The 27,706-nt window shown below is 41.6% G+C and overlaps 1 protein-coding gene across 3 annotated transcripts; it reads right to left on the bottom strand.

The window, feature by feature from the left end:
* Window positions 1-441: 441 nt before the first annotated feature.
* On the bottom strand, window positions 442-25,838 carry RDH10 (retinol dehydrogenase 10). 3 transcript variants are annotated; one of them, XM_086608693.1, is made up of 6 exons: window positions 25,550-25,838; window positions 24,751-24,989; window positions 5,171-5,269; window positions 3,646-3,791; window positions 3,181-3,312; window positions 442-987 (listed from the first exon to the last, which is right to left on the bottom strand). In XM_086608693.1, exons 1-6 carry the CDS (start codon window positions 25,836-25,838, stop codon window positions 864-866), a joined length of 1,029 nt encoding a protein of 342 aa, XP_086464819.1. In that variant the 3' UTR covers window positions 442-863. The 3 variants fall into 3 exon arrangements, with proteins under 3 accessions (XP_086464819.1, XP_086464820.1, XP_086464821.1); XM_086608694.1 differs by having other exon boundaries at window positions 24,751-24,986; XM_086608695.1 differs by having other exon boundaries at window positions 24,751-24,980.
* Between the last annotated feature and the right edge of the window lie 1,868 nt (window positions 25,839-27,706).

Below are 27,706 nucleotides of genomic sequence, written 5' to 3'. Positions count from 1 at the left end.
ATTTAATACAACGGCTTCCTCAGGGGGTGGGGGAACTCTGTCGGAAGTAAGAATGAGAAGGAAAAGAAACATATAGTCCATAATATCAGATCGGTCTCTGACATAGAGGGAAACAGAACAGAACATACTTCAAATCAAATGACTTGAAAAAAGTCAGTTTAAATCACTGACTGCATTCCTAGAAAACCAGACACCCGATACAAGTTTGCTCTGAGAGTATTTGAGACATTCACTTGCCTTTGAATTGGCAGAGATTTACAAATTTCTTTTTATCTTTGTTTAAATAGAACACACGCAATTGTTACAAAAGAGAATTACACCACAATTCGGCCATGTGTCCTTTAGAGAGCTTGGATGAACAAGTAAAGAGATGCGTTCAGAAACTGTCCTTGAATTTGCCAAAAGGTCATGAGCAGAAGCTTAAACCTTAAGATTTCCCTCCCTCCCCCTTCCCAAATAACACAGAGAAAGACAAACAATTTCTGAAACGTTGCATCTTCTAGTTGGAGACCGCTCTTACAAACCTTGGCAGGCTGAGGAAGAGACATCACACAGTGCATCCCTACAAGAAGTAGTTCGACTAGTTTACTGTACATACAGTGATATTCTAAAGGACAACGGTGGCAGCTACATTGTAAATTCACTTTGCTTACCTATCACATTTTCCAAGTACTCTAGTCAGTTTTATTTACAGTATATAAAAAAACCATTGATTTTTAGAGTTCAATACACAGGTTTAGGACCCGAAAGAATGCCACAGTAAGATGTTGACATTTGCACCTGTTAGATGCAAGTGCACTTCGCAATTCAGTCATGTAACATTGTCGTATTCACCTACAAACATTAGTCCATCCAAAACAGTGTTAAATTCCATTTTTAGCCTCGTTGTTGTTTGTAGCCTGTTTCCTTTGAGCGATGAAAGGGTACATACACTTGTCTGCTCCCAAAAACCGGTACATGCATACAACTGCTTCAAAAGGCAGAATACTGTGAAAGAAAAGGTTATAAAACTGTTAGAAGACAGCATAAAACAAAGCCTCTGCCTATACTCTGTACTTGGTCTCCTTGAAAGCAACATAATAACTATTGGAGAGGCTTCCTAAGAGTCTTACGGGATTTTTATTTCACAGTAATATTTACAGAGAAAATTGAAATTTTATAGTCCCATCCAGACAGGCAAGCAACGGAGGAAGAAGCTACTTATTCACATGCCTTCAGCTTAGACCAGATATCCTGCTGCTTCCTCACAAGCTCTGCGATAGCTTGTTTTAAAGTGGGGGAGGCAGGGCAGGGGGCAAGGGCATCACAGAAGGCCTACTAAAAGCAAAGCATCTGCTCAAAGCCACATCAGCAGAGGTCATCAGACATTTAAGATATTCTTTAATGTGGGATTAGTGTTAGTTAATGCCATTCTTTGATCACCAGATGTCTAACAACCTTGACTTACATTTTAAACTCAATCATCCATCCTCAAAAAGAGAGGTCCGAAGTAAAGAGAGCAATTTCCTTTTTTCCCCTCCAGATAAAATTCCAAGAGGTGACTATGTGATGGATATCTGGCTACAGACTCCCCTCCTTCCCGCAACCACAAAATATTACTTTTATTTCAAGTATAGCACTCAGGTGCTCTAGTGAAGGATGAAGATGGGATTTCCTTAACCCCTGGAAATAGTGGCAGACACTTATTCAGTGGAACGCACTGCACAGAATCTAGCCATTAGGAGCAATCACCACTGGAGCACTGAGAAGTAGAAGTTACTGGTACAGGTGTCCTCACTGCCAGTAGTACTGCTTGTGCAGTAGCCAGTGGAGGGCCTTTGATCTAAGTGCTGCTGCCTGGGGCATGGATTATGCAGAAGCTTTGATCTCCCTGTTGGAAGCTAGAGTGTTGAACACAAGACAACCCAAAGGGCCTTTGATGTGACTGTTGCTGCATAAGGCACTGCTTGCGCAGAGAGCACTGAAGCACTCTTCTGAGCTTCTGGTTGCAGCAGCTGGTTCTCAAAGATGCTGACAGTGGCATCGATTTGTTGACAGAAGAGACACATACATACTTTCTTCCAGGAAAAAGGTGAGCATTGAAGGCTCCTCTAGTCCTCTGTCCACCATGAGAGGCTTGAGGCGGAGGAGAATCAGTGCCTCATAAGTGGAATAAAAATCACCAAGGTTCTCAGTTTCAACCATTCTTCACAGAAGGAAAATAAGACAATGCTATATTTTAAAGGTTCCTTCTACACAATATATTTTTTAAAAAAAGACAGCTGCAAAGCTGTTCTCTATAAACTAGAATGTAAGTGATGCTGCATCAGTGGAATTGAGCCAACTGCTGTATTACCCTGCATCATTGAAATGTCAGCCTGGTTACATATTACACACAGTTCCCATCAAAAAACCCTAGTATGTTAGACAGGACAAAGGAGGTAATTCCTTTAAATAGCCCTTCCTCCAAACTTAGACTCTGAAAATTGGTTCTGAATGCACAGATTTTCAGTTTATCTACCATATCCATGCAAGTCCTGGAGAATCTGCAGGCAGGGCCTCCTACACATTCGTTCTAGAGACAAACAGTTAGAGGTTCCTTTGCTGGAAAGCTGCCTCATGCCCCATTCCTAAGGAGGAACCCAAACAATGGAAATCACAGAATCACAGAATGTTAGGGATTGGAAGGGACCTCAAAGGATCATCTAATCCAATCCCCCTGCCTGAGCAGGACCACCTAGATCCAATCACACAAGAATGCGTCCAGGAGGGTTTTGAACATCTCCAGAGAAGGATGCCTCTCTGGGCAGCCTGTTCCAGTGTTCTGTTACCCTTACTGTGAAGTTCTTCCTCATGTTTAAGCGGAACCTCCTATGTTCCAGCTTACATCCATTTCCCCTTGTCCTATTATTGGATGCCACTGAGAAGAGCCTTGAAAAGAAAATAGGAATCTAAGGAGGATGGAAGATACCAGAGGGGTAAAACAAGGATGCATAATACACAGGATCTCAATTTTATGGAGCTCCCCAAGCAAGCAGCCTACACTCATACAAGTCAGGAAAGAGACATGAATTCTAACAAAACAGCACCTATGGCCTGTGTGGGTGGGAGGATGTTTATATTCAGAAAGTAGACATGCTCATATATTTTACTCGTATTCTGTAGATTGTACTGCCTACAAACCAGCACTTCAGCTCTTACCTTTTCATGAAGGTGACCATATACATCAGGCGAGGTGTGCAGATCATCGGCTGGTCCGTGAGGATAGCTCTCATAGCCTGCTTCACACAGTATTCTGGTTTCAAGGGTGGAAGGAAAGGCTCGATCTCTTTTCTGAAATATTTGATTAAGACAGATTAATAAGACACATAAAGGACTTCAGACCTCAGTGATGAGTTCATTAACTCACTTTCTTTGGAATGCTTCAGCAAGGAAAAAGACTTCAATTTTTTTAGATTCATTGTTAAGTTACAAAGACTGTAGCTCAAAACTTGTGTTGCCTGAGTACAAAAGGACAGAAGACAACGAATTCAGAAAGTCTTCTTTTCAGGTCTAACACTAACATATATTAAAGCAGATATAACAATATATTTATGGTAACAGTTTATTACCTTCAAGTACTTTCATGACTCTACAAACACATAGCAGAAGAAGAATTTTACTCACCTGATCCTGCACCCTCTGAACATTCCTGTATCTACAAGATAAGGGCAGACTAAAGTTGTTTTGATTCCATCCTTTTCAGCAGCCTTCAATTCATGGCTCAGAGACTCATGGAAACCTACTGCTCCAAATTTGCTGGCGCAATAATCCTGTGTTGGCAATGAACGAAGAAAAAAAAAGGCAACTTAAAAAGGACAGACATGAATCACGTTCAAAGCCAAAATCTGAGGTGATTCTGCACAGATTTTCAAAGAAACAGCAAAAGACACCCACTGAATAGAGCATCACATCAACTCATTTATCACTTTACTTTTGAAGCAATTAGCACAGAATCATGAAAGCAGGAAAGCTGAACGTAGGAGGATATTACCTTGGATTCAAGTCTTTGAATCAAGCAGGCTAACATGGCAAGTTACTCCAATTACAGGTTTGCTTAATATTAAATGTTACAACAAAGGACTGAGATACCAAATACTACCTTGGGTCAGATTTGAAAAAGTTTTGGAGAGTTGGCAGGGCATAGGTGTAAAAATCTTAAATGTTTTATTTTTGAGGTTAGTTTCAATAACAGATATAATGGAGATTTGAGTGCATTGCTTAATTTTCAGAGGAGGCTTGTATATCTTAAAAATACTAAGTTAAGCAACATTAAAAAATAATTGTATAGACAGCAGTAGCATTCGAGTTTTCCATTGGATGTGTCTGCCTCCACTGCTGGTCACACCCACAGCCTAGGCAATTCTTTGTAGTTTTCTCAAGACAGTAAATACTCTAAAAAGCCTTAAGCTACACCAGCTTCATTCATTTCTGTTATGAAACACTGCAGTTTAAGGTCCTCGACTGAGCCATACCTATATGCAAAGAAGCCCAGGCTTATGGCATGATACGACCGTTATTCTGTTAGACATATAAATTCATTTTCACTAACCGAATGCTTTTTGTTCACACTGTTTGTGCTAATGACCCAAAAAGTAAGATAATAGAATCTAATCCTAACCTAGTTTCATGTACCAAACAAGTCTCTCAAACTGATGTTCTCAAACAGCTGCTAGCAACTAGACAACCTAATGCTTATATGTGGGACCATAGTAAAGTAGGCGAGACGTATATTCTGGAAGGAAGGCTGGCAGCCATTTCCTCACAGAAACAGGAAACAAAATATTACTTTTGCAAATCCTTGCCTCTGGCTTCAAGCTTAGCATTGAAGACCTTCACAGGAGCAGGTAGGTGGACACCTTTCAGGTTCCTAAATTTATCAGATAATTCAAAGATCATTTAGCATTCTGAAATCTTTAGCTGTCCTAGGCTTTCACTCCAAGTGGCAAGCCCACCTGCAAAGTAGGTGAATATGACGGCTGCCCAAGTCCTGCAGATCCCACTGACAGGGAGCCATGTGTTGATATGGTACTCAGCACCATAGCTTCCAAGTATCTTTGAAGATTTGACTTTATTTTCTCTCGCTGATAATACAAAAAGCTTATCCTAAGCAAAAAGTGCCAAATTTATTGTTAATTATAGTCTAACAAACCTCCACTCCAGCAGTACTGAACAATCCCAAGGAACTTGCAACTGTCACAATGTGTCCATGATTCATTTCCAGCATCTTGGGAAGGAATGCTTTAGTGGTCTACAAAGTAAAAAAACAACAACAAAACAAAACACCACCAAAATAAAAAAAACACACATCATGAATATACTACATTAGTGACAAATGTTCAAAATCTCCATCTCAGTTTATTATCAAGAATTTAGAATTAAGATCACTCTACAGGTTTTGAAATTCCGAGTTTGTCAAAAATGCCAGCAGAAAATCTACAGCCTGTTTGTGAATTCTGACAGCAAGGCAGCAAGGATTATATCTCCTGAAATCCTAAGGTTAAAGGATCAATTGAGCTCAGACATGTTTATTTTTCTGCAAGAGCCTAGTTATCAGAAAGAGATAATTTGACCCTAAAATGGAAGTCACTACTTTTTTTTTAAGAAAGAAAAAGGAATGCGAAGTGTTTAATTACACCATCCAGCACATCTATGTTAAGACCAGTGCCGATTATCAGTTCTAATTATTGACAGCGTGTTTTGTGAGTTAGATATGGTTAGTTTTATCCAATTAACTTATCCTGGGCATTTTACATTAAAAGAAATACTAGAGGCAGAGCTTTTGCTGATGTTACTTTTTACATATAATATAGTAAAGACTTACTAGTCTAAATTACTTTCCATCTTTATTAGTATCCATAAGCATTGCTCTAACTAAAAAGACAAGACATACATTTCTATTATCAATTCCTTACTTTAAGTTTCAAACGAAAACAGAACAAATAAAATAAACCAAAACCAAGTCTCAAGATGAAACTCTGATTTTAACCTCCAATTGTTATGCTTTGATTATAAAGTTTGTTTCTCTTTAAAAAAAACGAAGTCAGAGTTAACACCTTTAAATAATTAAATTTTAACAATAAATTGAAGGCATTTGCTAAAAGATCACCTCTGCTAGAATACCTACCTTTGTCATATCTGTTTTCTGAAGCTAAGTCAACACTTTCCTTTTTTAAATAAATACTAAGCAGAGCACCACATATGCTAAAAAAAAAATCAATCAAGTAGTAAAATGGTATGTGTAGTTATGATTTACTTCACCGTCTAGGTTGTCAGTGTACTGTACGAGATCACTTTTAAATTACCAAAAAACTTCAGACAATGCTTTTTAATCACAAACATGCCTGGTTAATATAAAAAATCTATTAATGACAGAGCTATTATTCTATTCTAATTTACTCAGTACCAGGAACGTTTAATCCTCCCAGACCACTTGGTCTTCCCATGGAATTTGGACCTAAACTCAGGGCATGCAAATGCCCCTTAAGTATTTGCTACTTGCTTAATTGTTGGTCTGAGTCCTGTCAGCTGCATTCTTAAAAAGACGTGCAAGCTACAGCTGAATCCATCTAATTCCATTCTTATGCTGTCTGCATTTTCCAATCACAGACGTCAGGACAGTTTTGCTCTAATGATTTTCACATGTTCTTGTACAACATTTTTGCCTGCAGGTGTTAAATGACTAATCCAGACCTCCTAACACCACACAAAAGAGTGTTTTCACTGGACAGCTGGCAGATGATAGAAGATTAACAGACCTTCTGACTCCTTGCCTTTTCTACTGTTGATTCATACAAGTCCTAGATTCTGTCATAACTGCATAACGAGGCTAATTATAAAAAAAATAATCTGAGAGCAAGCTGCCTTGCATTTGTTTCTTTCCTCATGGCAGGGATTTCTAAACCTCTTATATAGAGCCTCGGACAAGAATTTAGTTCTCTGTTAAACTAATCTGTGCCAGGCACACAAAGTTTCAGCCTTTCTTCCCAAGTTGCACGGCAACAAAGCCCAGCCATCACAGGGCAACGCCGCCTGAAAAGGTGAGAGGCTTCACTTGGATGGCACAAAGTTTAACAGTATATTATTTATCAGCAGCCTGCCTTACACACCCCAACACCCACGGTGCGTACACTAGCCCGGATCCTCCACGCCACCCCTGTGAAAGATCCATACTCCCAGCTCAGTCCTGCTAACAATTTACTCCCCTCTGGAGCATTAGTCAGCTCCATCAGCAGTTTCCACTTACGTCTCAGCTATCTGTCCACATCACATCAGAATGACTGATTGCCACCTCGTGTTGCCAGAAAGCTTGATAATGCAGACTGAAGCTCTGACTGAAAACCACAGCAACTAGAAATGAAGGGGCACTCACCTCAGAGTTTGTCTTGGGGGAAAAAAAGAAGGGAAAGTACTAATAGGGTTTTTTTTCCCCCCTACCACTTCCAAGGCATGAATCGATGTTTTCTTCCAAGAGATAAACAACAGGCAAGTGCACCAAGCTTTGTTGGACTGGCTTTTCTATTATCTTTACTAGGGCACTGCTTTTTTTCCCTTGTTTTTTTTTAAAAAAACAATAAACTAAAAAATATGATGAACTATAACTAGTTGTCCATAAATGTCTATATTTATCTATAGCTGAACAAGAAGAGAATTTTCACAGGCATATGCATAGATATGGGAAATAACCAAACCAACTGCAGAGCAGTAAATTTCAGAAATCCCACTCAACCATGCTACACTCCTTCAAAGCATAAAGATTACAAAATTTTCAGAGTTTGTGGCTAAAGTAACTCATTTTAAATCAAGAGGAAATTGGCACATGACGAATAAATCATGTTAAGGACACTTTTGGGTGACATCTTCAGCAGTTCAAGTGCAGAATGAAAAACTCCCAGCAGCAGAACTACAGTCACTTAAGTCACCTCTTAAAAGACCATTTACACCACATAAGAAAACGCACAGCCACTTTGCTCTGAAGACAACTAGTAATCCACGGAAATCTTTGCGTGAGACCTCAGCGTTCCGAAACAGCCTGTTCAGAGCAGGCCCCTGGAACTTTATCCTGCAAATCCATTTAAAACCTGAAGCTGAGGCAGTCTATAAAGATAGCACAACTGTCATAGGTACAAAACAGTCAACTATCAACGTCTCAGCTAAACGGGTGTCAAAGTCATCTTGGTTGCTGCCATCCTCCAGCCATCTGCTACAGCTGGGAGTCAGTGCTGGAAAACAAGCACTGTCAGAGGCAGACACACCCTATGGAGGGACGCATTTCCAGTCTCAGAGTAAAGGCTTGCCCACTGCTCCTCCCGCTGAGAGAAACAATCCCAAAGTGAAGTTTTTCTCTTTCGTGGCATAAGCAATCCTCAAATAAATCAGTGTTCTTACTGAGCTTCTGGCACAGCCCACTTCCTTGATCAAAGCAGCTTCCTCCATGCTCTGGTCCCCAGTTTTTCTGCCTGTTACATAAACCAGATCAACCTAGTTTCTTGTTTCTAGTTTCTTGCTGCTTCAGCTACATATGCCTACCAGACCTGAAGTCTTCTGTGTGCTTGTTGTGCTGCTGAGAAACTAGTCAAGAGTTTGACCTGTTTGAGGCAAGATGCCTCCTGGGTGGCCTTCCCATCTGGAGTTTGTCTGAACAGGTAGCACAGCCCACATTAGTCTTCCGAAGTGATGCATGGACATGCTAATCCTCCATAAAAAAAGAAGATACCAAGCAAGAAATGTGGTATTGTCCATAGCATGAGGTCATGAACCAGGTCCCCAAAATAATTGAAATCAACTCAGATAATTTAATCAAACTATTTCCCTTCTGGTTTGATCTTTAAGGTTTCAGTTTTACCTCTCACAGTTGCAGAGGAAGACATTTAACCAAAACATTTAAGCACTGAAAGTCAGAGATCTTTTATTAATGACAAACATAACGCACTTTTCAACACTGAGGAGAAACCAGTAAGTAGAATATAGTGGATGAAAGGAATTGTGTTGTGATGCATCAGGGAAGTTACACAGTGCTCAACATCAAAAAATTTAAGTATCCTCTTCACTCAGAATTAGCTTTTTATTTCTTACTTTTTTTTTTAGAAAAAATTAAAAACCCCAAAAGCATAGTGCAAATATGAGTTCTCTAACCTGCAGTATAGTTTAGATACAGCAACTAGGTAGGGTAGATACAACATATAAAGCTGTTCTGAAGAGAGTGGAGCTATTTTTTCAAGCTAGTTTGATCTTTTAAGTTTTTTGGAGCCTAGAGATCAATTCCTAATCTTCTAAGCATTTTCCTCTATGCTTCTTAACATACCAGTAACAACAAACTATTCCCAGTAGCTGTAACCAAACATCTATTTCATGTGCACACAGCTTTAATGACTTATTTCTCACAAGTGTGAAACTGAACAAGCATTTACATGTCACTTCATAGCTTTCGTAATCTGTTCTTAACATTTTGGTTTACGGCAAATTAACTTCTAACAGTCTAGCACTTCTTCCCTCCCCTTCCCCAAATTCTTTAGTTCCATTCTTAATGAAACAAAACTCAAAAGATTGTGCAACACAAAGAACAGCACAGCTGCAATGTCAAGACAAATTAGTCTAAATACAGCAAATGAGAATATGAAGAAATACTGTGTTTGGGAAAGTGATTTTTTTAATTAAATTTTGGATTAATTATTCTTAAAGTAGAAAGCAAGCATCCACAGAAAACAATGTTAGCTGTATGCAGCTCAAGACAATGGATACTGAATGTAGAAAGCACACCAAAGTAGAAAAGTATGTGCTACCTTGTGTTTAGAGAGTTGTCTTTATATCAAAGAAATACAGCAGGTACCAACACCTAAGGTCCTATAAGTTTTTATTTTTCACTATAGCATTTTTTTTCATGCTTGGTTTTCCGTCAACATTCAAAAGCCCTTTTAAACTATTTTGATGGCATAAACAAGCTGCCTTACTGTCAGGCAGAAATTCCTTTATGCCAAAGGAACAGCTCATTTTCCATACAGCCCTTTCAGGTAAGGAGGACGGAGCACAGTTCTTTTTCTGGGGCCGATAAAAACAGGTGAGTTTTTACATCACTGTAGTCATCCACAACAGTGGTGTAGTGGTATAGCAGATACGACATTTCCTCCCAAGCCACAGCCAGTCTAGGTAAGTGTATTGTTTCATCTTCACATTAAACATGGTTCTGCCAGACTCAAGAAGCAAAATTGGTGCAATTAGTCAAGGACTCATGCAGATGACTCTGGAAACTAAGGTACCAGAGATCGTAACAGCCTGCTGCCACGTGTGTTAGCTAATTCTGTAACTACTATCATGAAGCAATGGAGTCAGTGACAAGAAAATGTTGTTGCAAGTTTTTGTCTAAAACACACATTATATTGTCTCTCCTCAGCACAGACGTTCAGCCTTCTTTTCTTCTCATTCTTCTTCACGCACCACAGCCAGACACTCTGCAGATTCTCCTACTACTGTGGAGGACAGCATGTAGCCACCCACTCCATCATGCAACGAAATCCAGAGATTTCCAAATGCCCAAATTTCTCTTTCCATTCCAGTAATGGAGAAGGGAGGCACAAAGATCTGATGAAAGAGCACCTCTAGCATTTCTGCAGACAGGCTGTGGCAGCCTTGCCTTAAAGCAGGTTTGTCCAAACTGGGTAGCATAGCACTAAGGCACTACTGTATGTTAAAAAGAAAAGAGATGCCTGAAAAGCAGACAAACCCCACGACAAGCTTATCAGTAAGTAGACTCAAGTTATTTTCAGCTACAGCCATACAGCCCGGCTTATTTCAGAAGATAACCAATTTAAATACATTTTATAAACACAGGGTAAAACCTCACTTACAGGATTACAGTGAAAGCCACCACCAAATAGTTTTAGAAGAGGCCTTGAAAGTATATCCTAGAACTGTGTAACTCTCAAAGGAGAATTTATTCAAGTTAGAGGCAATATCCAAAACGCCTTCTCACGCACCAAGGCATGCAGTTACAAGCCTGGATTTAACCATTTATTTTTCTTCTAGTTTTTTTATTTGGTTCCAATGAGAACTGAGAGTAATTACTTGTCATTTGCACTATCACCTCAATAATTTTTCCCATATTATCTCCACATCCTTCTTAAATACCATTATACAAGCATTTCTGAAATGTTAGGTTAAGGTGAGATTAGTAACTGTGCTAAGACTACATGAAAACACCAAATACTGAGTTGAACACTAGAGAGACCGCACAGCACAAAGGACATGGCTCTTCCAGCAACAGGCCGAATACAGAAGATAGACAGAAGTCTACAACTACTGTTGACCTTGTTAACATAAGGGACCAAAGCTGTGATTTAAAGGAGCTCAGATGTCTCTGCTGACTGTTTTCAAGAAGTGCTGGGCCCCTTCTGGCTAATTAGCCACTGTCTAAGCAAATATTTGAATAGCTGTGGAAATTAGTGTTATTTTTGATCTTCCATTTCTATTCTCAAGAAATGATAATGAAAAATACACCAGATTTACTCAATCTTCTTAAAGTAATTAACGAAAAAAGAAAGTCACAGATTTCTCTCAATTGTTGATGGTCTACCCAGATATCTTTTTGGAGCAAAAAGGACCAGGAGATACACATGATGTCCTCAAGCTAAGCATCCATAGACAGCTGTAGTAAAAGCATTAAAGGAAACTACTCAAGGATTGCCCTCAAGTGTGCCTTGAACAGGCCCTGCGTTCAAACCAAAAAAGCTAGACCTTCCAATATTTCATCTCTAAAGGAGTCTTAGTTATTTAGCTCCTGGCAGGGAACACAACATTCAATTTCTCACTAAAGCATTATTTGTCCTTCACATAAAAAAAACACTGTTTTGAGGCCATGGGGATTCCTTTAATATTGAACTGCAACAGCAGTTAATGCTTAACATACATGCACAGTAATAATGTTACAGTTGCCTTGCAACCAGAAGCTCATGAAAGAACAAGATAGACTTAAACAGGAGTCTATAACGATGATGAGTAACAAGGAAGCAAAGCCACCAACGCTCCCCTAATACTTCAGGTATCCTACATTTGCAGACTGAAACTACAGATATGATTTACCCAGGTTAAGACGCAAAGGTAACAAAATAAAGTAAAAACTCTGAAGAATTAAGTCGCAACACCAGTTAATTTAAAACTGTTTTGATTTACAGAGAATTAAGCATCTTTTTTCGTCTCTCTAACTCTGCATGAAATATTGCTTCGATACACACGAAGTCTTACTTTAGCTTATGTTTTTACTATTACTTGAATCACTTGTTTGTTTTTTAATTCATTACTATTTACATTAGTAATCAACATTCCTGTTTCTTCCACCCTCATGACTGATCCATACACATAAAATCCCCTGCTTCTCAAGAGATACTCTTAATCAGCTGAGAATCATCAAAGTTGTACAAAACTAGGTTAAATCTTATTTACTGAAGTTTAAATGGGTTTGTTAGGAGTAACAAACATCTGTCATGCCATCTGCTAAAGAGCAAGTATGCTACGGTCCATGTTTACAGTGCTACCTTGTTTAGCTTTTGTAGTGTTTAGGGTCCAAAACTTCTTCATTTTTCAATGCCAATAGTTACCACTGTTTCCAGTGAATGGTTCAGTTATTGTATAGTTCCTCTTACATGGAGTCAATTCATGCTGAGTATATCAGAAGAAAGCTGAAACTGAATTAAGTAGTTTCCTTAATCAGAACTTAGTGCCACAAAGCTGTTAACAATGGGTAGACAGTAAAGATAAGATAAGTAATGCTAGTTAAAAAAAAAATCACAGGAAACCAATGCCACTAGTTATCTTTCAAACATTAATCATTGATTTCCACTCTTTACTACTAGAACTAATTATGCCATGCCTAGGACGACTGATCATTGCCTGGCTAAATTGCCTTTTGTATAGTTTGTTAACAAGGCTTAGCTGAAAAAGGGTCATGTCTACAGAGAGGGGGATACCGAAAGTGCTTAGAAAAGGACATTGCAACAGAAACTTTTGTTACTGTTGCCTTATCCTGTCACTACATCGTCTCCCCCTCCCCTTTTTCTTTAAAGGCTTCATTTCCTGTGATTTACCCCAAACTGGATAACTAAGACCAAAGTAGGAAACAGCTTTGTTCTCCCTCTCATCTGAAGTGTAGGTTAAGTATTCAAGAACGCTACCTAAATAATACAATTCCTGCTTCAGAAACTTTATTCTTGAGAGTCAAGGTGGGAAAGGTATCATTACCCAAGGTTTATGGTAGTCCGCTCCCTGTTGCCTTACATAAAGCTTTTCTGCATTCCCTGCCATTGCATCACTCTAGATTTTGAATGCAACTTCACCTAGGGCAGGGGTTTAGGTACATGTAACACACACAAAGGTGGACCCGATCTCTCCTTAAGAACATTTCACTTCTTGTATAGAGAGGCCACTACTTTATATGCTTTCTGGGCATGAAGAAGTTCAGGTATTCAAGCTGAACTACTCTTACTATTTCTACACCAGCAAGTGGAAATTAGAGCCTTTATGTTACTGGTATGCAGTCTCCATCTTTCTGCTCCTGAGAACTTTCATATTCTTTCTTCCTAAGAGGACACAGATTTTAGATTTACATGCTTTTTAAATTATTTTCACTCTCAGATGTCAGGCCTGTCCCATAAAGTGTCCGATCTTTCTAATGACTATATGCCATCAATCATTTATGTGGAAGCATCTAGCTGCCTTTAATGGACATGTTTGTATACATAATACCATTCCTGCACACCGACTTGTCTACTTTCATCCATACTTGCAGATACCACTTTGTTGATGTATAACTGTTTCATATATGAGCAGCTGTATATATCATTGTTTAAATCTCTGATTGTGTATTGACCTCTTCTCTCCAGCTTTTGCGAATCTTTGATTTCATACAGCTATGAAAAATGAAGCACCTTCTCACAGGTTACTCAGAGAGGCTGTGGAAATCTCCATCCTTGGAGATATTCAAAAGCTACTTAGACTCGGACCTGGGCCACCAGCTCTATGTGATCCTGCTTGAGCAGGGATGGGTCAGACCTGATGACCCCCAGAGATCCCTTCCCACCTCAACCATTCTGTGATTCTCCACTTAAGTGCACCAACTCCCTGCTCAACAGCCCATTCCTCTTCCTCTCACAGAGGAAGTTCATAAGCCAGCAGAGACCTTGTACTTTTTGTCCCTAAGTTAACTGCAAGTTTATCAACACAGAATCTTAACTAACCAGAAAGGATGCTGATTCCTCTGCCATATCTCTCTGGTATCTCCCCTACAGGGGCTCTTGCCTGTAATAAATTATCCTGCTCTGTCTGAAATAGTGTCTGTTCTACTTCCATTTCTCCTCCTCCTCCTTCGGTCTCAAGCTCTTTCAGCTAGAGAGATGGTCCACTGAAGCACTGCAGAGCACTTAGATGAATTTCTTGTGGGATTAACATATTTTCAGCTGAGTCTAGAACATACAGATATACTGTCTTCAAAAACTAATGATGTCCCACCGGCTATTAGATGCCCTCCAGTAGCTACACTCCCAGGCCAGCTTCTTAAAGGGATTCTGAGTCGTTATAGACAATTCTGCCTGCTTTGAATTTTAATAGCCTCTAAAGCTTGGACAGAGCAATCAGATTTGACACCTAGGAATGAACAGAGAAAGACAGAATCTCTGCTTAAGCAGTGTAGAACACAAGCTGTCAATTACGTATGTTGTGAATTTCAAATGCCAAACTAATCTAAAAGCTGAGAAGGATCAGTAGTAGGTAAGAGGGCACGGTAAGAGGGCTGTTGGAGGCCCCGCTATGTGTTTAGTCTGCCTTACACTGCAAAACAAGATACAAGTCTACACTGAAGGGGAACTTGGGAACAAATGCATACATGCAGACTTCTCCAGCCTGCACAAGTTTAAGGCATAATCAAGCATGAGAACTGAAGCTTTCGAAGTACTCATGCTCAAAAGCTGACCTCTACCCTCCCACCCAAAGGCATCTTATTAGACAAGTTGATTTTTATTCTCTACAAATATTAATCTCATTATATTCTCAGACCATCATAGCTACCAAACCACTACCACAAATTACTATTCAATTTAAAGCAAGTATTACGCAGTTGGCAGCAGTGACATAACATGCAGTTTAATGAAAGTGAATCCTTCTCCTTGGATCTACCACATCAGCATTTGAGCTTTCCACACACTCAAGACTAATGTAGAGCTCCAACACAACTGTGACAGCACAGTTATGCTCCTGTAAATTCAGGAACTTAAATCCCAGTAGGTAGCACCAACTTTGTATTCTTCCACAGGCAGATCTGTCAGTAAAGACAACCTGGCTTGCACTTATCCAAATGTAAAATTTGAACTTACTTCAGAGTTTGCTGGTCAAATGATATAAGAAGTTAACACTTGGCTACTCCTTTCCACAAAAGCTCATTTAAGACCTGTTGAAGTCAAGCAACCAGAAATTCTACTTTGTTTATATACTGACAAATGGCCACGTCAAAGGATCTGTAGTGTTTCAGAGCTATGTTGACATTAGTCTCTCACCTTCATTAGCACAAGTTTGCAGCAAATGTCCAGCCATTTGGAGAGCGGTTATTTATTGCCAGCTATTTGATAATCTTGACAAAAATGAAAACATGCCTCTGAGTGAAAAATCCACACAAATTCATTTTAGAGCAACTATTAGATAAGAGCTCAGAATATTCTGTTCAGTGAACAAGAACACAATCCAACTTTTAAATACACGTTTTTCTCCAGCTTGCCATAAGCTTAGTCATCCTCTGGAATATTTAGTAAAACTTGGTATTTTAGTCTGCATGTTTCCAAAAAATTACTAGAGAACAGTATTGTCAGAACTACTTATGGAAAATATGAAGTAATCATTCATGTTTTATGATTTATGTAACATTATGTTACATTTATGTAACTTTAAGAAGCAGAAAAAGATTGTCTCACATTTTATAGGTACCTTACAGCCAGCACCTCCATAGCACTGCAATCACTATAGTACTGGCATGCAGATGAAAGCTGAGTCACTTTACTCATCTTCCCCAACTCAGTCATTATTTTGAACCAATTATTTTATAAAAAGTAAAGTGATTATGCCATAACTGAGTGTCTCACAGGAGGAACAAGATTAGAAGAAAAGCTTCCCTTTTCACATAACAGTCTTACTTAGTGGAAATAGAAAAAATAAAGAAGATACTATTGTTTAGCTTGGAAATTTAGCTTCAAAGTTTGTTGAGGAAACAGTAAGACCCTAGGCAAACTTTCACTTCATAAGCCAAACAAAGGCTAAAGCGACAAAAAGCTCCAGCTAATACAGTGACCAAAACAGTGGCTAACAATTTTCAAAGATTCTACTTGTACAGGCATTATAACCAAACACCAGCAAACTACTCACTTTCTTGAGAGTGAATTTTCAAAGACAGAGAGATACTTCTCTCCTTTGCCTGCCAGTGGAAACTATGTTTGTTTCCCACAAGCTAAAACACAGCTCTGGCCTGGTTTTTCCACATTCAAATAGCATTTAGTACAACTGATTTCCAGAGAAGGCAAAGAGCGCAGCAGGCATGGAGATCCTTGCTCTCAATGGTACACAACAGCAATCATATCATCCATGTGAGGCAAAGAAACTAGAGCTGTTAACACAACATTATTTGATGTGTTCAGAAAACTAACTTTCCTTTATCTAAGTGCTTTTAATAATACGTAATTAAAATACTGCAATCTCTTTAGAAGCAGAGTTGTTACATTCAGACTGTCATGCCAGTGGTGGATTTGCTACAGCTTGGAACCATTTATGAGTACTTAACTATTTAGAGCCCGTAAATCCTATTGCAGAAAATCTCCCCAAGAACAAGGCTTCATTAGACAGCTGTGGAAGTCCTGTTCAGAGCTATATGGTTTTATCCTATCCCTCTTTTTCCCGACACCACCCCCCTCGCCACCAGTTAGTGCAAATCTGAAACGTCAATGAGGTGATTCTAGTCTATAAACAGAAAAAATAATCAACTTGGCCAAGAAAACTAACAGCTTTCCTCCCTGCCCTCTGGACAGGTTAGTGAGCTGAACTGGCTCAACCAAGGAAAACTACTGCAAGGTAAGATGCAGATTCAAGGGGTGGTCCCACATGACAGCTGGCCACCACTAAGCTGCCTTGAAGGTTCATCCTAAGTCAACAGAAATTTTGGACAAGTTACTTTTAAGCATATGCTTAAGTGCTTTTCCAAACCACCACCGAAAGGGGAATGCTTGAGAAGCTGTCACACAAGTTCAAACAGATGGCAGAAGTGACCAGCACCAGGGCACATTTAGATGCAGAATTCAACAGCCAAACAAACTTGAATTTCAAAAGGCTCACACCAAGGCAGCCACCTCAGTTCTGCAGCTGTTCTGGCATTCCTTGGCCTATCATGCCCTCCCATCCCAGTTGTGATAACTCACTTGTGTCAAGTGTTAATTTGACTGGCATATAAATCATTATACTAATATAATTATTTACAAGAACTAAGTGTTCATTCAGAAGTTTTAGCACAGATGTAAGTCTCTCCCCTGTTTGTGATGTATCTTCTTTCAAACTAAAACCTCAGAAATCGAGATTCCACCAGTCTAGGCCTACTCATCTACATTGTAACTACTTTTTGAAAGACTTCCTCATTTGACTAAGAAGCCTAAGACCACAGCATCACACATAAATCAGCTTCAGTCTGCCTTTGCAGAAAGACCTCTCCCATATTTCACAAAAGACAGACAGGTATCAATAACTCAGTTTTACCATCAGTGTGAACAGCTGGAAAACCTCAAAGGTCAGGGAGCAAGCTTTATCAAGAGGGTGATGCTCTGGCTTTTACATACAGAGATTGTGGAAAGGTTTAGTACTAGAGATACATAACAAAAACCTTCCTTTCCCAAACAAAACTCCAGAAGTGAAATCAAAGCATAAGAAGCACTGGGAAAGAATAACGCTTCACAGCTGATAAAAATAAAAGTAGAAAAGATTTTAAAAGCACAGCGCTAAACGGCAGAGATGGTGCTAGAAAACACAACATTCATCTTTCCTCAACTCATCCAGTCAGAGTAGTTGATGACTCAGAGTTATAGAAAAAGATTGCTCATCCACACAGGTCAGTTAAGACAGGTCTTAGGCAGTGATGCAAACTCTGGGTTAGCAGGACACTTACCAACATCGTAATTAAGATTGCTTTTCTTCACAGTTGAGCACGTCCATCTTCTAGAAGCATGCTGCAGTTGCTTGGTTATTACAGTGAGGTAATAACGTAACAAGATCTCATTAACTTAGCGGCTTTCCATGAAATAAAAGGAGATGTTACTTGTAGACAGAAGAATCTAGAACTTTAAACTCCACTGCTCTCCTAACTTCCACAGGACAGGAAAGGCATACACATAATCTTTTACATCAAGTAATTTCACTGAACAGTGAAGAGCCTCTCTCTCCACTTCTAGCAAGGTTAGGCACCATGCCAGCAAAGACTACCATTCCATTCAAGGTTTTCCTGTCTCCCCAAATCCTTCACAAGTAACACCATGATACCAGACCAAAGCCAGTGCAGAAGCTTTTGCTTATTCAGCCAATCTACCTCATTCCATAAGAAGGAGGAATTTAATCATCACACTGATTGCTCATCCAGGACCGTTTCTGCAGAGTAGATTAGTGATTCTGAGAGCATTCACAGGATTTGCTGACAAGTTGCCGACCCTCAGAAAAAGTCACAGGGGATTATCCCAAGTGCCTTACCTCTGCAAGCTATACTGCAACTCCAGCTTTATTTTAGAAGGCTGTAGAATTGCAAGCCACTAATAATTGATTAATACTTCAAATAGTTCAAGTACTTTGAGAAGTCCTGGCATATTCTCTTTAGGACAACTTTGCCTTTTCTTAAGACTTTAACATTGCTTTTCTGTGAATATATTACTGCTTTCACCTAAACTCTTGAAGTTTCAGACAGTTGAGCACATGGAAGTAACTGGCTAATCAATATGCTACCATCTTGGATGCCAATCTGCAAGCAACAAACAATCTCCATTTTCTGTTGTTTGAGAGCCCAAGTTCCATGCACCTTTCAAACGATGCAGCAAATTCATTTCCAAAGTATGCCTAAGACTAGCCCCCACAAAAGCTCTCATGTAACTGTAGCAATTGAAGGAAAACATTCTGAATGGCCATTTCAGAATTGTTAACTGACTAGGATGAATATCAAATATTTTACATCATCAAAGAGAAGGAAGAGAAACACACTAATTCAGCTGCTGTTTGAAGAAAAGAGGTCAGCATTCTCCACCATGCAAGGAAGATGCTCTAGCACATGTAGGAAAGTTGATGTTGTAAGCAACACATTCAAAGAATCTTCGATACACTTTTTCCATTGTCTTGATGGAAGCAGTGCTATTTAAACAAGTTGAGTGCTATAAGCTGTTTTGTTTACACTCCTCAATATGTAATTGTTTATTGTTGAGATACAGTAGACAGTAGGAACCATGACTGAACAGCCTGAATGGACCTCAAGGACTAGAGATGCAAGAGTAACTTGTGGAACAGCTACAACTTGGTGGGCAGCACTCTGGAATCCCAATTATGGGTGCTTGAACTCATACGATTCCTACAAATGAAGAGGGATTTTTCTGTAAAACTAAGACCCACCTATCACTCCACCCCCACATGCTTAATTATGCTGCTGACTCTTCGGATGAGTACATTGTCTGAAGAGTTATTTTTAGCCTCACTCATGTCTACTCTGAAACTGATACAAGATCCCTTCTACAGGCAAATCTTAGACATCTAACTACCTAATTAAATGACTTGTTGAGGTTTCGCCCCCCCCCCCCCAAGATCAGAAAATTGAAAAATTTCAATAAAAGACTGATTTTTTTTTTTAAACTATCACTATGACTAAAACATGACTACAAGGCTAGATCACAGATACATACAGATTGCAAGGTACAGGTTACAAAATTAGGAGATTGCATGCTGGTGACAACCGTGCTTGACACAACACTAGACAAGCTCCTGGCAGACCATAAAATAAATCTGTGAGGAAAGCTCTGAGCCAGTAGTCTCACACCCACTCAAGCTCCAGAAATACACATCCACCCATTTATTTTCTAAAACCTGTCTTAACTACGCGCCTCTATAAAATGGGAAAGTGCAGTTTTCTGAAGCATGCATCTGGAATACAATATTTTCTCAATTGACAGATTTTATCTGTTTTCTTGAGAAATAAACCAAGAACCACACCAAAGCCCTTATAAGTTTTAAGTACGATTAATGTGACTATTTCCGTAACTAAGAGTCTGACTGCTTTTTGCTTCATATTTACTGCCCAGCATGCTACCACAGTACATAAAACATGTGCTGTCCAGGGTAATTTACTAGTGACATGTAGTTGGAATCATTTTGCAAGGGAAGACTTAGTTCTGATGACACTTTTTGGATCATGTGCACTTGTTTTGCTTGAACTTGTTCCAACCCATTTTTCAAAGAAAAATTCAAGTACTTGTAGATTAAACTTTGTAAGTAAACATATGCATCTTGGGATATCTTATGATGAAATTAAAAAAAAAAAATCAATCATCAATTAAAGCAGCTAATTCCACTCATCCAAAATGTTAAATACAGCTAGCTGGCCTGTCAGTGGAATATTGTGCCTGTACCTGACCACAGACACTAAAATCCTACAGATGAAGACAAAAATCAAAACCGCTGTGCCAACTGGCCATAAAAGACTCAGCCTGGTATAGATTCAAATAACATAACTTAAGCTGTCTCTTCCTTTGCAACAGACTCAGTGTGTACACTAAGCAAGCAGTACGTGAGCCTTATTTAACATCAGAGAGCTTGAAGAGACTAGAACAACAATACATAAGTATTGATATATTATAGATACATTATTTTCCAAGGCTTTGGCAACCCTGTCAATCTAATTCGACTAACAACTACAGCAGCTGCATAAATAGGTATTTGATTTATTAACTCTGCATTAACTTTCTTTCCAAAGTACCTTTAAGTTTTAGGAGTTTTAGACTATTAATGAATGCCCTAATTACTTGGGTAGTATTTCCCTCTTTGCTCAGTATTTATCTCTTCCTGTATCGATGTCAGGCCAACTAAAAGATTTGTTCAATTCCTACAAAGACAAATATACCTGCATAACTCCAAAAATCAAGTAGGTTGTAAGTGAATTAACAAAGCTACTCCAGTTAAGATAGCAGTATGCAAGTCTTCAAACTCTCAGCCCTAGTCTCTCACTATGTGGATTTTATTTATTTTTTTTATAAATATGACAGAGCTGGAGCTGAATGCTTTTGCTTCCCCCTTTTGGTAAGTTGAAGATAACTCCTTTCGAAGGAGAGCTTAAGTTGAAAGTTTTGGAGGATCCACATGACAGGGAAACCCAGATCACTATTCTGTCAGAGCTGAATACTGAAGATCTGCTCTACAGAAGGACCTTCACATCAGAGAACTTCACAGACCCTGATCATCACCTTGCCCCTCCTTGAGTCCCATTCAACAACCAAACCTAGAAAGATTTCCCAGGTACTAGGCTGACATACAATAGTAATACCTACTTATCCAGCAATAGCATTATTCTTCCAGAAAAAAGTTAGAGTAGGTACAAGAATCTCAGATTGACCTGAAATAAGAGTTTGTACAGTAGTTTTATTAAATACAGTTCCGCAATTTAAAACACAGTATTTTGATACTTAAGCTTTATTATAAAACCACTGGAGAGAAAAACTTATTTCTATATTTGCTCAAAACTGATGAAGCAACAGCTTTGTCTTATACTGTGATTTAACGTTTTTCAAATCCGAATCCTGACATATCACAGGAAGAAAATTTCCTAGTCTGCAGAACTTCAGTTCCAGCAATTGACAAGTGCAGCCAAGTAAGTTACTGTTTTGCAACAGACTGGCAGGAAAGATAGTGTTACACTCCTGCCACAGTTTTATGCATCTGCAAACTACAGTAAACCAGAGCTGGCTTGTTTCAAACTAGGAATGGATTTTGTCCCTGTGTTTTCAATATCAGAAGCATTTGAGTTATCACAGCATGAAATAACAGGTTTTTAATACTGCAGTGGATTTTACGCTGTGGAAATTGCTACATGATGCAGTGGTGACATGTTTATATAGAACACTCATAGGAAGGATTATACAAATCACGAATGTCAGCAAAATGGAAAGCATCTGTTTAGGTTGTGGCACGCTGCTAAGGCTCTCTTGCCTGCCAGTTTGTGATACAGTACACAGCTCAGCTGGAGTCACAACAGCAAAGCAGTGACAAAGGCTTTCGTGTCACTGCCTACTGCAGAAGTTGAGCAGCCTTCAAATCACAGCTGCTAACGTAAAGCAAGCTCAGATCACCTGCATTCTGCACAGAGAGCAGGCAATCAATCTTATTTCAGATGTTTCAAAGGGACAGTACCAGACTCCCATTTTAGGTTTTTATATAGAAGCACACTGAGGCTTGTTTAATGATCAAGGGACAAGGAAGAATTTCCTCTGTCACACATTAAAAAAACTCAAAACCCCAACAAAACCCCAGAAAGTATAGACACTTAACTACTGAAGCAATATTGTATGGAAGATCCATGTCTTTACAAAATCCATTTAAAGTTTTTTGGACAAAACACCCTCCAAGAATAGTTAAAAGTCTACATAATGCTCCAGAGTATTAGCCTTGCTTTTGGACCACCGGATTAGCTGACACAGAAAAGACTAGCTGTGTAAGACTTCACACATCTAGACACATTGTTCTATTTAAGTCCACATCAACTTGCATCAAAAAAGTTGGCTTCAAATCAGCTCATTCAGATGATATCTTACGAATTAAGTACTATTATTTTTAATAGAAGTCCACCCACTGTTGGTCAAGCCAACCTTTTCTGGGACCAAGAAGGGGAAGATGAGGAAAAGAGCTTCGCCAACAGCAAAAAATAAAAGCTAAGCAGGACACAGGATCTGCAGGAAGTGTACATATGAAGAGATCCTCAATTAAATACGAAGGGTGTTGACTGCTCCTTAGAAGCTTAAGCCAAGATTTCAAGTTCTGCAGTTCAGATCTAACTATACCATCTTGGAGTTTTTGAAGGTGGTTTTTTTGGTTGGCTGGTGGTTTTTTTCTCATTTAAAGTCACTCCACACTAACATTTAGAGATAAACAAAACTGTTACAGAAATCCAATCATAGTAATACAGAAAACTAAACTTAGAGTCTCTTACTAGACTCTGAACACACAGAGGGTGCTTTAAAAAGGTCTCTGAAACAATGTTATAAATAAGTGTATGACTTCGGCCTGAAGGAAGAACAGCTGGAGAATTTAGGATCCTCCCATATTTTAATTCATGGTGATGTCATAATTTAGAGTTCTTGGAAACTTTGTCAATTCAGCATTTAAACCACATCAATTACAGTTATTAAATCTCATGTACATCTCTGTTTGCTTAAGCATCAGTTTAACTTTTTTGAAGGAGAACACGCAGAGCTCAGTTCTAAGAAGTCATAGGAGCTCTCAGAAATTTTCAAATTGCCTTAAAATACACACAGAGTTTAAAAGAGTTTCTAAAAACACTATCTCATGTGCACTGAAGGTTAAGCACTCTCTCTGCAAGCTTTACAATACATTGGAAAAAGACTGCTCTGCCATTAAGTGTTTCACAGCACAGATTCGAAGGGGCTCCTTTAGGGTTATGAAACAGCACTTCACTTCCATGTTAAAAAAGTTAGGTTTGGGAGGGCCTTCTAAGTTTTGAAGATGAAGCATTTTACTAAATTTTATTATGAAAAAGGTAAGGCCAGCCAAAGAAGGCTTAAGTCAAAGTATATTTCAGATTGCTTAATCCTTTAATTGTTATGCAAGTGTTATTTCATAACCTTATTTGAAGGACCAAAGAACAATTCTAATACTAACAATGGGCTCAGTCTGACAGCTAACACTAACGCCAAGCGTGCATCATGCCCTCCTTGAACACTCCAATTTATGTAATTCCACCCTACTGTGGGTTTAAAAATAAAACACGCAGGAAAACAAGGTTGAGATAGACAAAAAGAGTAAGATCACATAGCTTGTTCTCCTTGATGAGCAGATGCTAGTCACGGAGATAATATCACTGCAGAGACCATATTAAAGGTTTTCTTACTTCCTACTGGCAGCCCTCAGAGAAAGCTATGAGGACAAATACGCAGGATTCCTGAAAAAGTGGGTTTGGCTTGATTTCTTGAAACATCTTTTTTGCCTTTCCTCCCAGCCTTCTAAAGGAAGACTTTGCCTCCAAGGCAATTCAAGCAACACTTGCAGCAGTGGTTTTAAGTATTTTTTTCCAGAAATGTGCAAGTTTGCTACTGTAGCCATCATTAAACCAGTATCTTAAAGCTGCTAACATGCTGGCATAAGACTATGAGAGGAAGGCTGAGAAGTTATTCATTAACATTAACAACCTTTAAGCAGATTCAGAGGTTATGCTTGCAAAGGATTTCATATCCAGAGCACGAGATGTGGAACTCTGGATTACAGGTGGCTATAGTTGATTTATTAATAATTTTAATACCCATCATTGCTGTTAAATAGAACAGTAAGTTAAAAATAAGAAAACCACAAAGTGGTGAGCTTGCAAATGAAAGGGAGCAAGTGCAAAACTCAAAGAGGCAGGAGTTAAGCAACAGCAGTTAATTTCCCCAAAATAACTGAAAAAAGGGACAGCAGAAAGGAGTTTATAGTTACCCAGAAGTGCGCGTGACAGTTGACCATCATTGTCCTCTCAATAAGCTCATCAGGACACTCCAGAAGATGGTGCCCAGAGACCACACCAGCATTGTTAACCAGGACAGACACCTCGCCAACCTCCTTGCGGACTCTCTCAGCTGTCGAGTAGACATTTTCTCTTTTGCCCACATCACAGGTGTATGTGTAAACCTGCAAGTTGCAATGGGGCAGCGCATCTTTTTCTCCATCTCCAGCTACTACGGAATACAGACAAGAGAACAGAGAAGGGGTAAAAATAAAATTCTCACTTGCATTTCAACATTCGAATAAGTAGTCAAGTGGAAAGAGCAAACGCGTTTCCATTACAGTAAAACTTGTATTTACTTTGGTGTCACCACAGTACACGGGGACTCGTCTATTTACTATTGTTGCCAAAGTGTTTGGAAAAAAACAAACAAAACACAACCTGCAGGTTCTGCAGCCGCTGTCGGAGCCCCAGGCGACACGAAGCAGGGCCCCGCTCGCCGCTCCGCGCAGGCCGGCCACAAGGTCGGCCCCGGCTGGCAGAGGCACTGACGGGGCGTTTGACGCCCCCGCGCCCGGCGGTCTCCATCCCGGAGCCGCTCCCACCTGCCCGCCGCAGGTGAGAGCGGCTCCGCGCTGGAGCCCACCAGGCACGCAGCCTCGGCGAACTCTTCCCCAGGCCGGGCTGGGGCAGGGCAGGGCAAGGCCGGCGGCGGGGCAGGCGGGAGAGGCGAGGGGCAGCGCCCGGGCCCGGCCGGGCGGCGGGGGGCGGCCCGGGGAGCCCGCCGCTTACCTCCGGAGGCGGCAGCGGCCGCCTCGGCCAGCTCCCGGTAGATGTGGCGCACCATGCCCGCCGTCTCCTCGTTGCTCTGCGTGTTGATGTCCCATAGCACCAGCAGCGCCCGCCGCCGGGCAAACTCCAGGGCGAAGAGGCGGCCCAGGCCGCTGCCCGCCCCGGTGATCAGGCACACCTGCCCCGCCACGCTCTTCTCCTTGGGCCGCACCAGCCACTTGGCCGCGGCCAGCACGAAAGCCCACAGCACTCTGAAAGTCACCACGAAGAGCTCCACCAGGATGTTCATGCTGCCGGACCCCGGCCGCACAGGGGGGGACCCGCGCGTCCCGGCACGGCCGCCCGCGGAGCCGGAGGGGACGGGCGCCGGCGGCGCGGAGCCTCCCCGCGGCGGAGGCGGCTCCTCCTCGCCGCCTGGCTCCCCTACCCGGGGCCGCCCCTGCCCGGGACCTCCGGCTGCGGGCGAGAAGGGAGACTCCGCTCCCGCGGGCAGCGCTGCACCGCCCGGGACAGGGCTCCCCCTCTCCGCGCCGCTCGCACTTGGAGCCGGGCGCCGCCGCGCTCTGCCTCAGCCACACGCACCACGGAAGGAGCCCGGACACGGCGCTGCCCGCCCGAAACCTCCCCGTCCCCACACGCCCGCGGCCCCACTACTGGCAGTAAGCATCTTGCTCGCTCGCCGCCCTATATAGGGCGGGACGGGCGGCCAGGCCCCACCCCCGGGCTCCACGGCCCTCCCCCGGGCCGGCCCAGCCCGCCCCGCATTCCCGGACTCTCCGCCCCCTCGGCGGCCCTTCCCGGCCTCGCTCCGCTCCGCCCCGCCCCTCCCTTCTCCCGAGGGGAACGGGCCCGGCCGGTGCGCCGCGCCGCTCAGGGGCGGGCGGCTCCCGGCGGACTACATGTCCCAGGGTGCACTGCGCCCCGCCGCCTCCCGCCGGAGCGCCATCTTGAGGCAGCGGCCGTGGCGCAGGGCGGCTCGGCGGAGGGCCGGCGCCCGTGGGCCTCGCTGGCCGGAGAGCAGCGGCGTGGCACGGCACGGCAGGCCCGGCCCGGCCCGCAGCGGCCCTGACGATGCCGGAGCGCGAGTTAAAAGAGCACAAACGTGTATGCAAGGTCCGTGCTCGCAGCTAGGGAGGCGTGGAAGCGGTGAGCCGGCAGGAGCCGCCGGGGTCCCCGCCGGTTCCCCGAGTTCCTGTACCTCAGGTTTCTTAACTGAGCTGTGAGAAACTACTGAACGAAACCCCGGGGTACTTTTTGGTCTGTCAGCCAAATATAGAGGCTATAAATATCCAACCAACCACCGACTGAAATGGGAGCTCTCAAGTACCAGCACATGGAAAGTATTTTCTCCCGTGAGATAACAACTGCCGCTTCCTGCGGATGGGCACCCTGTGGCCACCTGACGCCCAACACCGGGAACAGCCCGCTCCTGGGCATCTGCCAGCTCCAGAGGACCAGGAGCAGAGCGTGCCCTTGAGATTTCCCACATGGGGGTGGGCAGGACTTGTCCCGCTGTCCTTCTAGTCTCTGCCTGTCTGCAGCCATGTGCCAGAGAGCACTACGCTGTGCTTTCTTCCCTGTGCAGCCACTGGCTTTCAGTTGGAACTTCGTATTTGTGGATGCTGCCTCTCGGATTTAGCCGAAATTCGAGTTCAAAAGCTTTGGCAGAAAGTGCAGACAACCTCTTCCTTTAGCAGATGCTGCAGATGTTTTATTGCACATTTGTGTGCTGAATTTAATGACTCCCTTTCATAGTAGTTTTAATGAGATCAAGTGATACGAGCTTCTGTATCAGCATGAAGTAATAACATTTTACAAAACCCAACACTGACACAGCTGGAACTCAAATGCAAAGCATCCTCAGCAACGTTCTTCAGGACTCCCTCGCACCTCTGCGTGCCGTCAACAGGAAACAAACGAAACCAGCAAATGCAGCACTCGGCATTCATTGTCCCCAGCCCGGCTGCCTACACTATCTTCACACGGGACAAGTCTTTGCTGCTCTGAGTTCCACTAATTTCCCTTCTTCCTATAATGATGCGTTAGGGCCGGTGCCTCCATGGGTGCTTTTCAGAGCACGGGTAGGTGTTCCTGGGATCGGACCTGAAAGCCGGAGCCAGCAGCCTTAAGCAGCATTCCAAACACCAGAGCCGCTGT

Source organism: Tauraco erythrolophus, chromosome 3 (genome assembly GCF_009769465.1).
Source record: "Tauraco erythrolophus isolate bTauEry1 chromosome 3, bTauEry1.pri, whole genome shotgun sequence".
Classification (NCBI taxonomy): domain Eukaryota; kingdom Metazoa; phylum Chordata; class Aves; order Musophagiformes; family Musophagidae; genus Tauraco; species Tauraco erythrolophus.
Note: the sequence above shows the minus strand (reverse complement) of the source record. Positions and strands in the feature narration are given on the sequence as shown.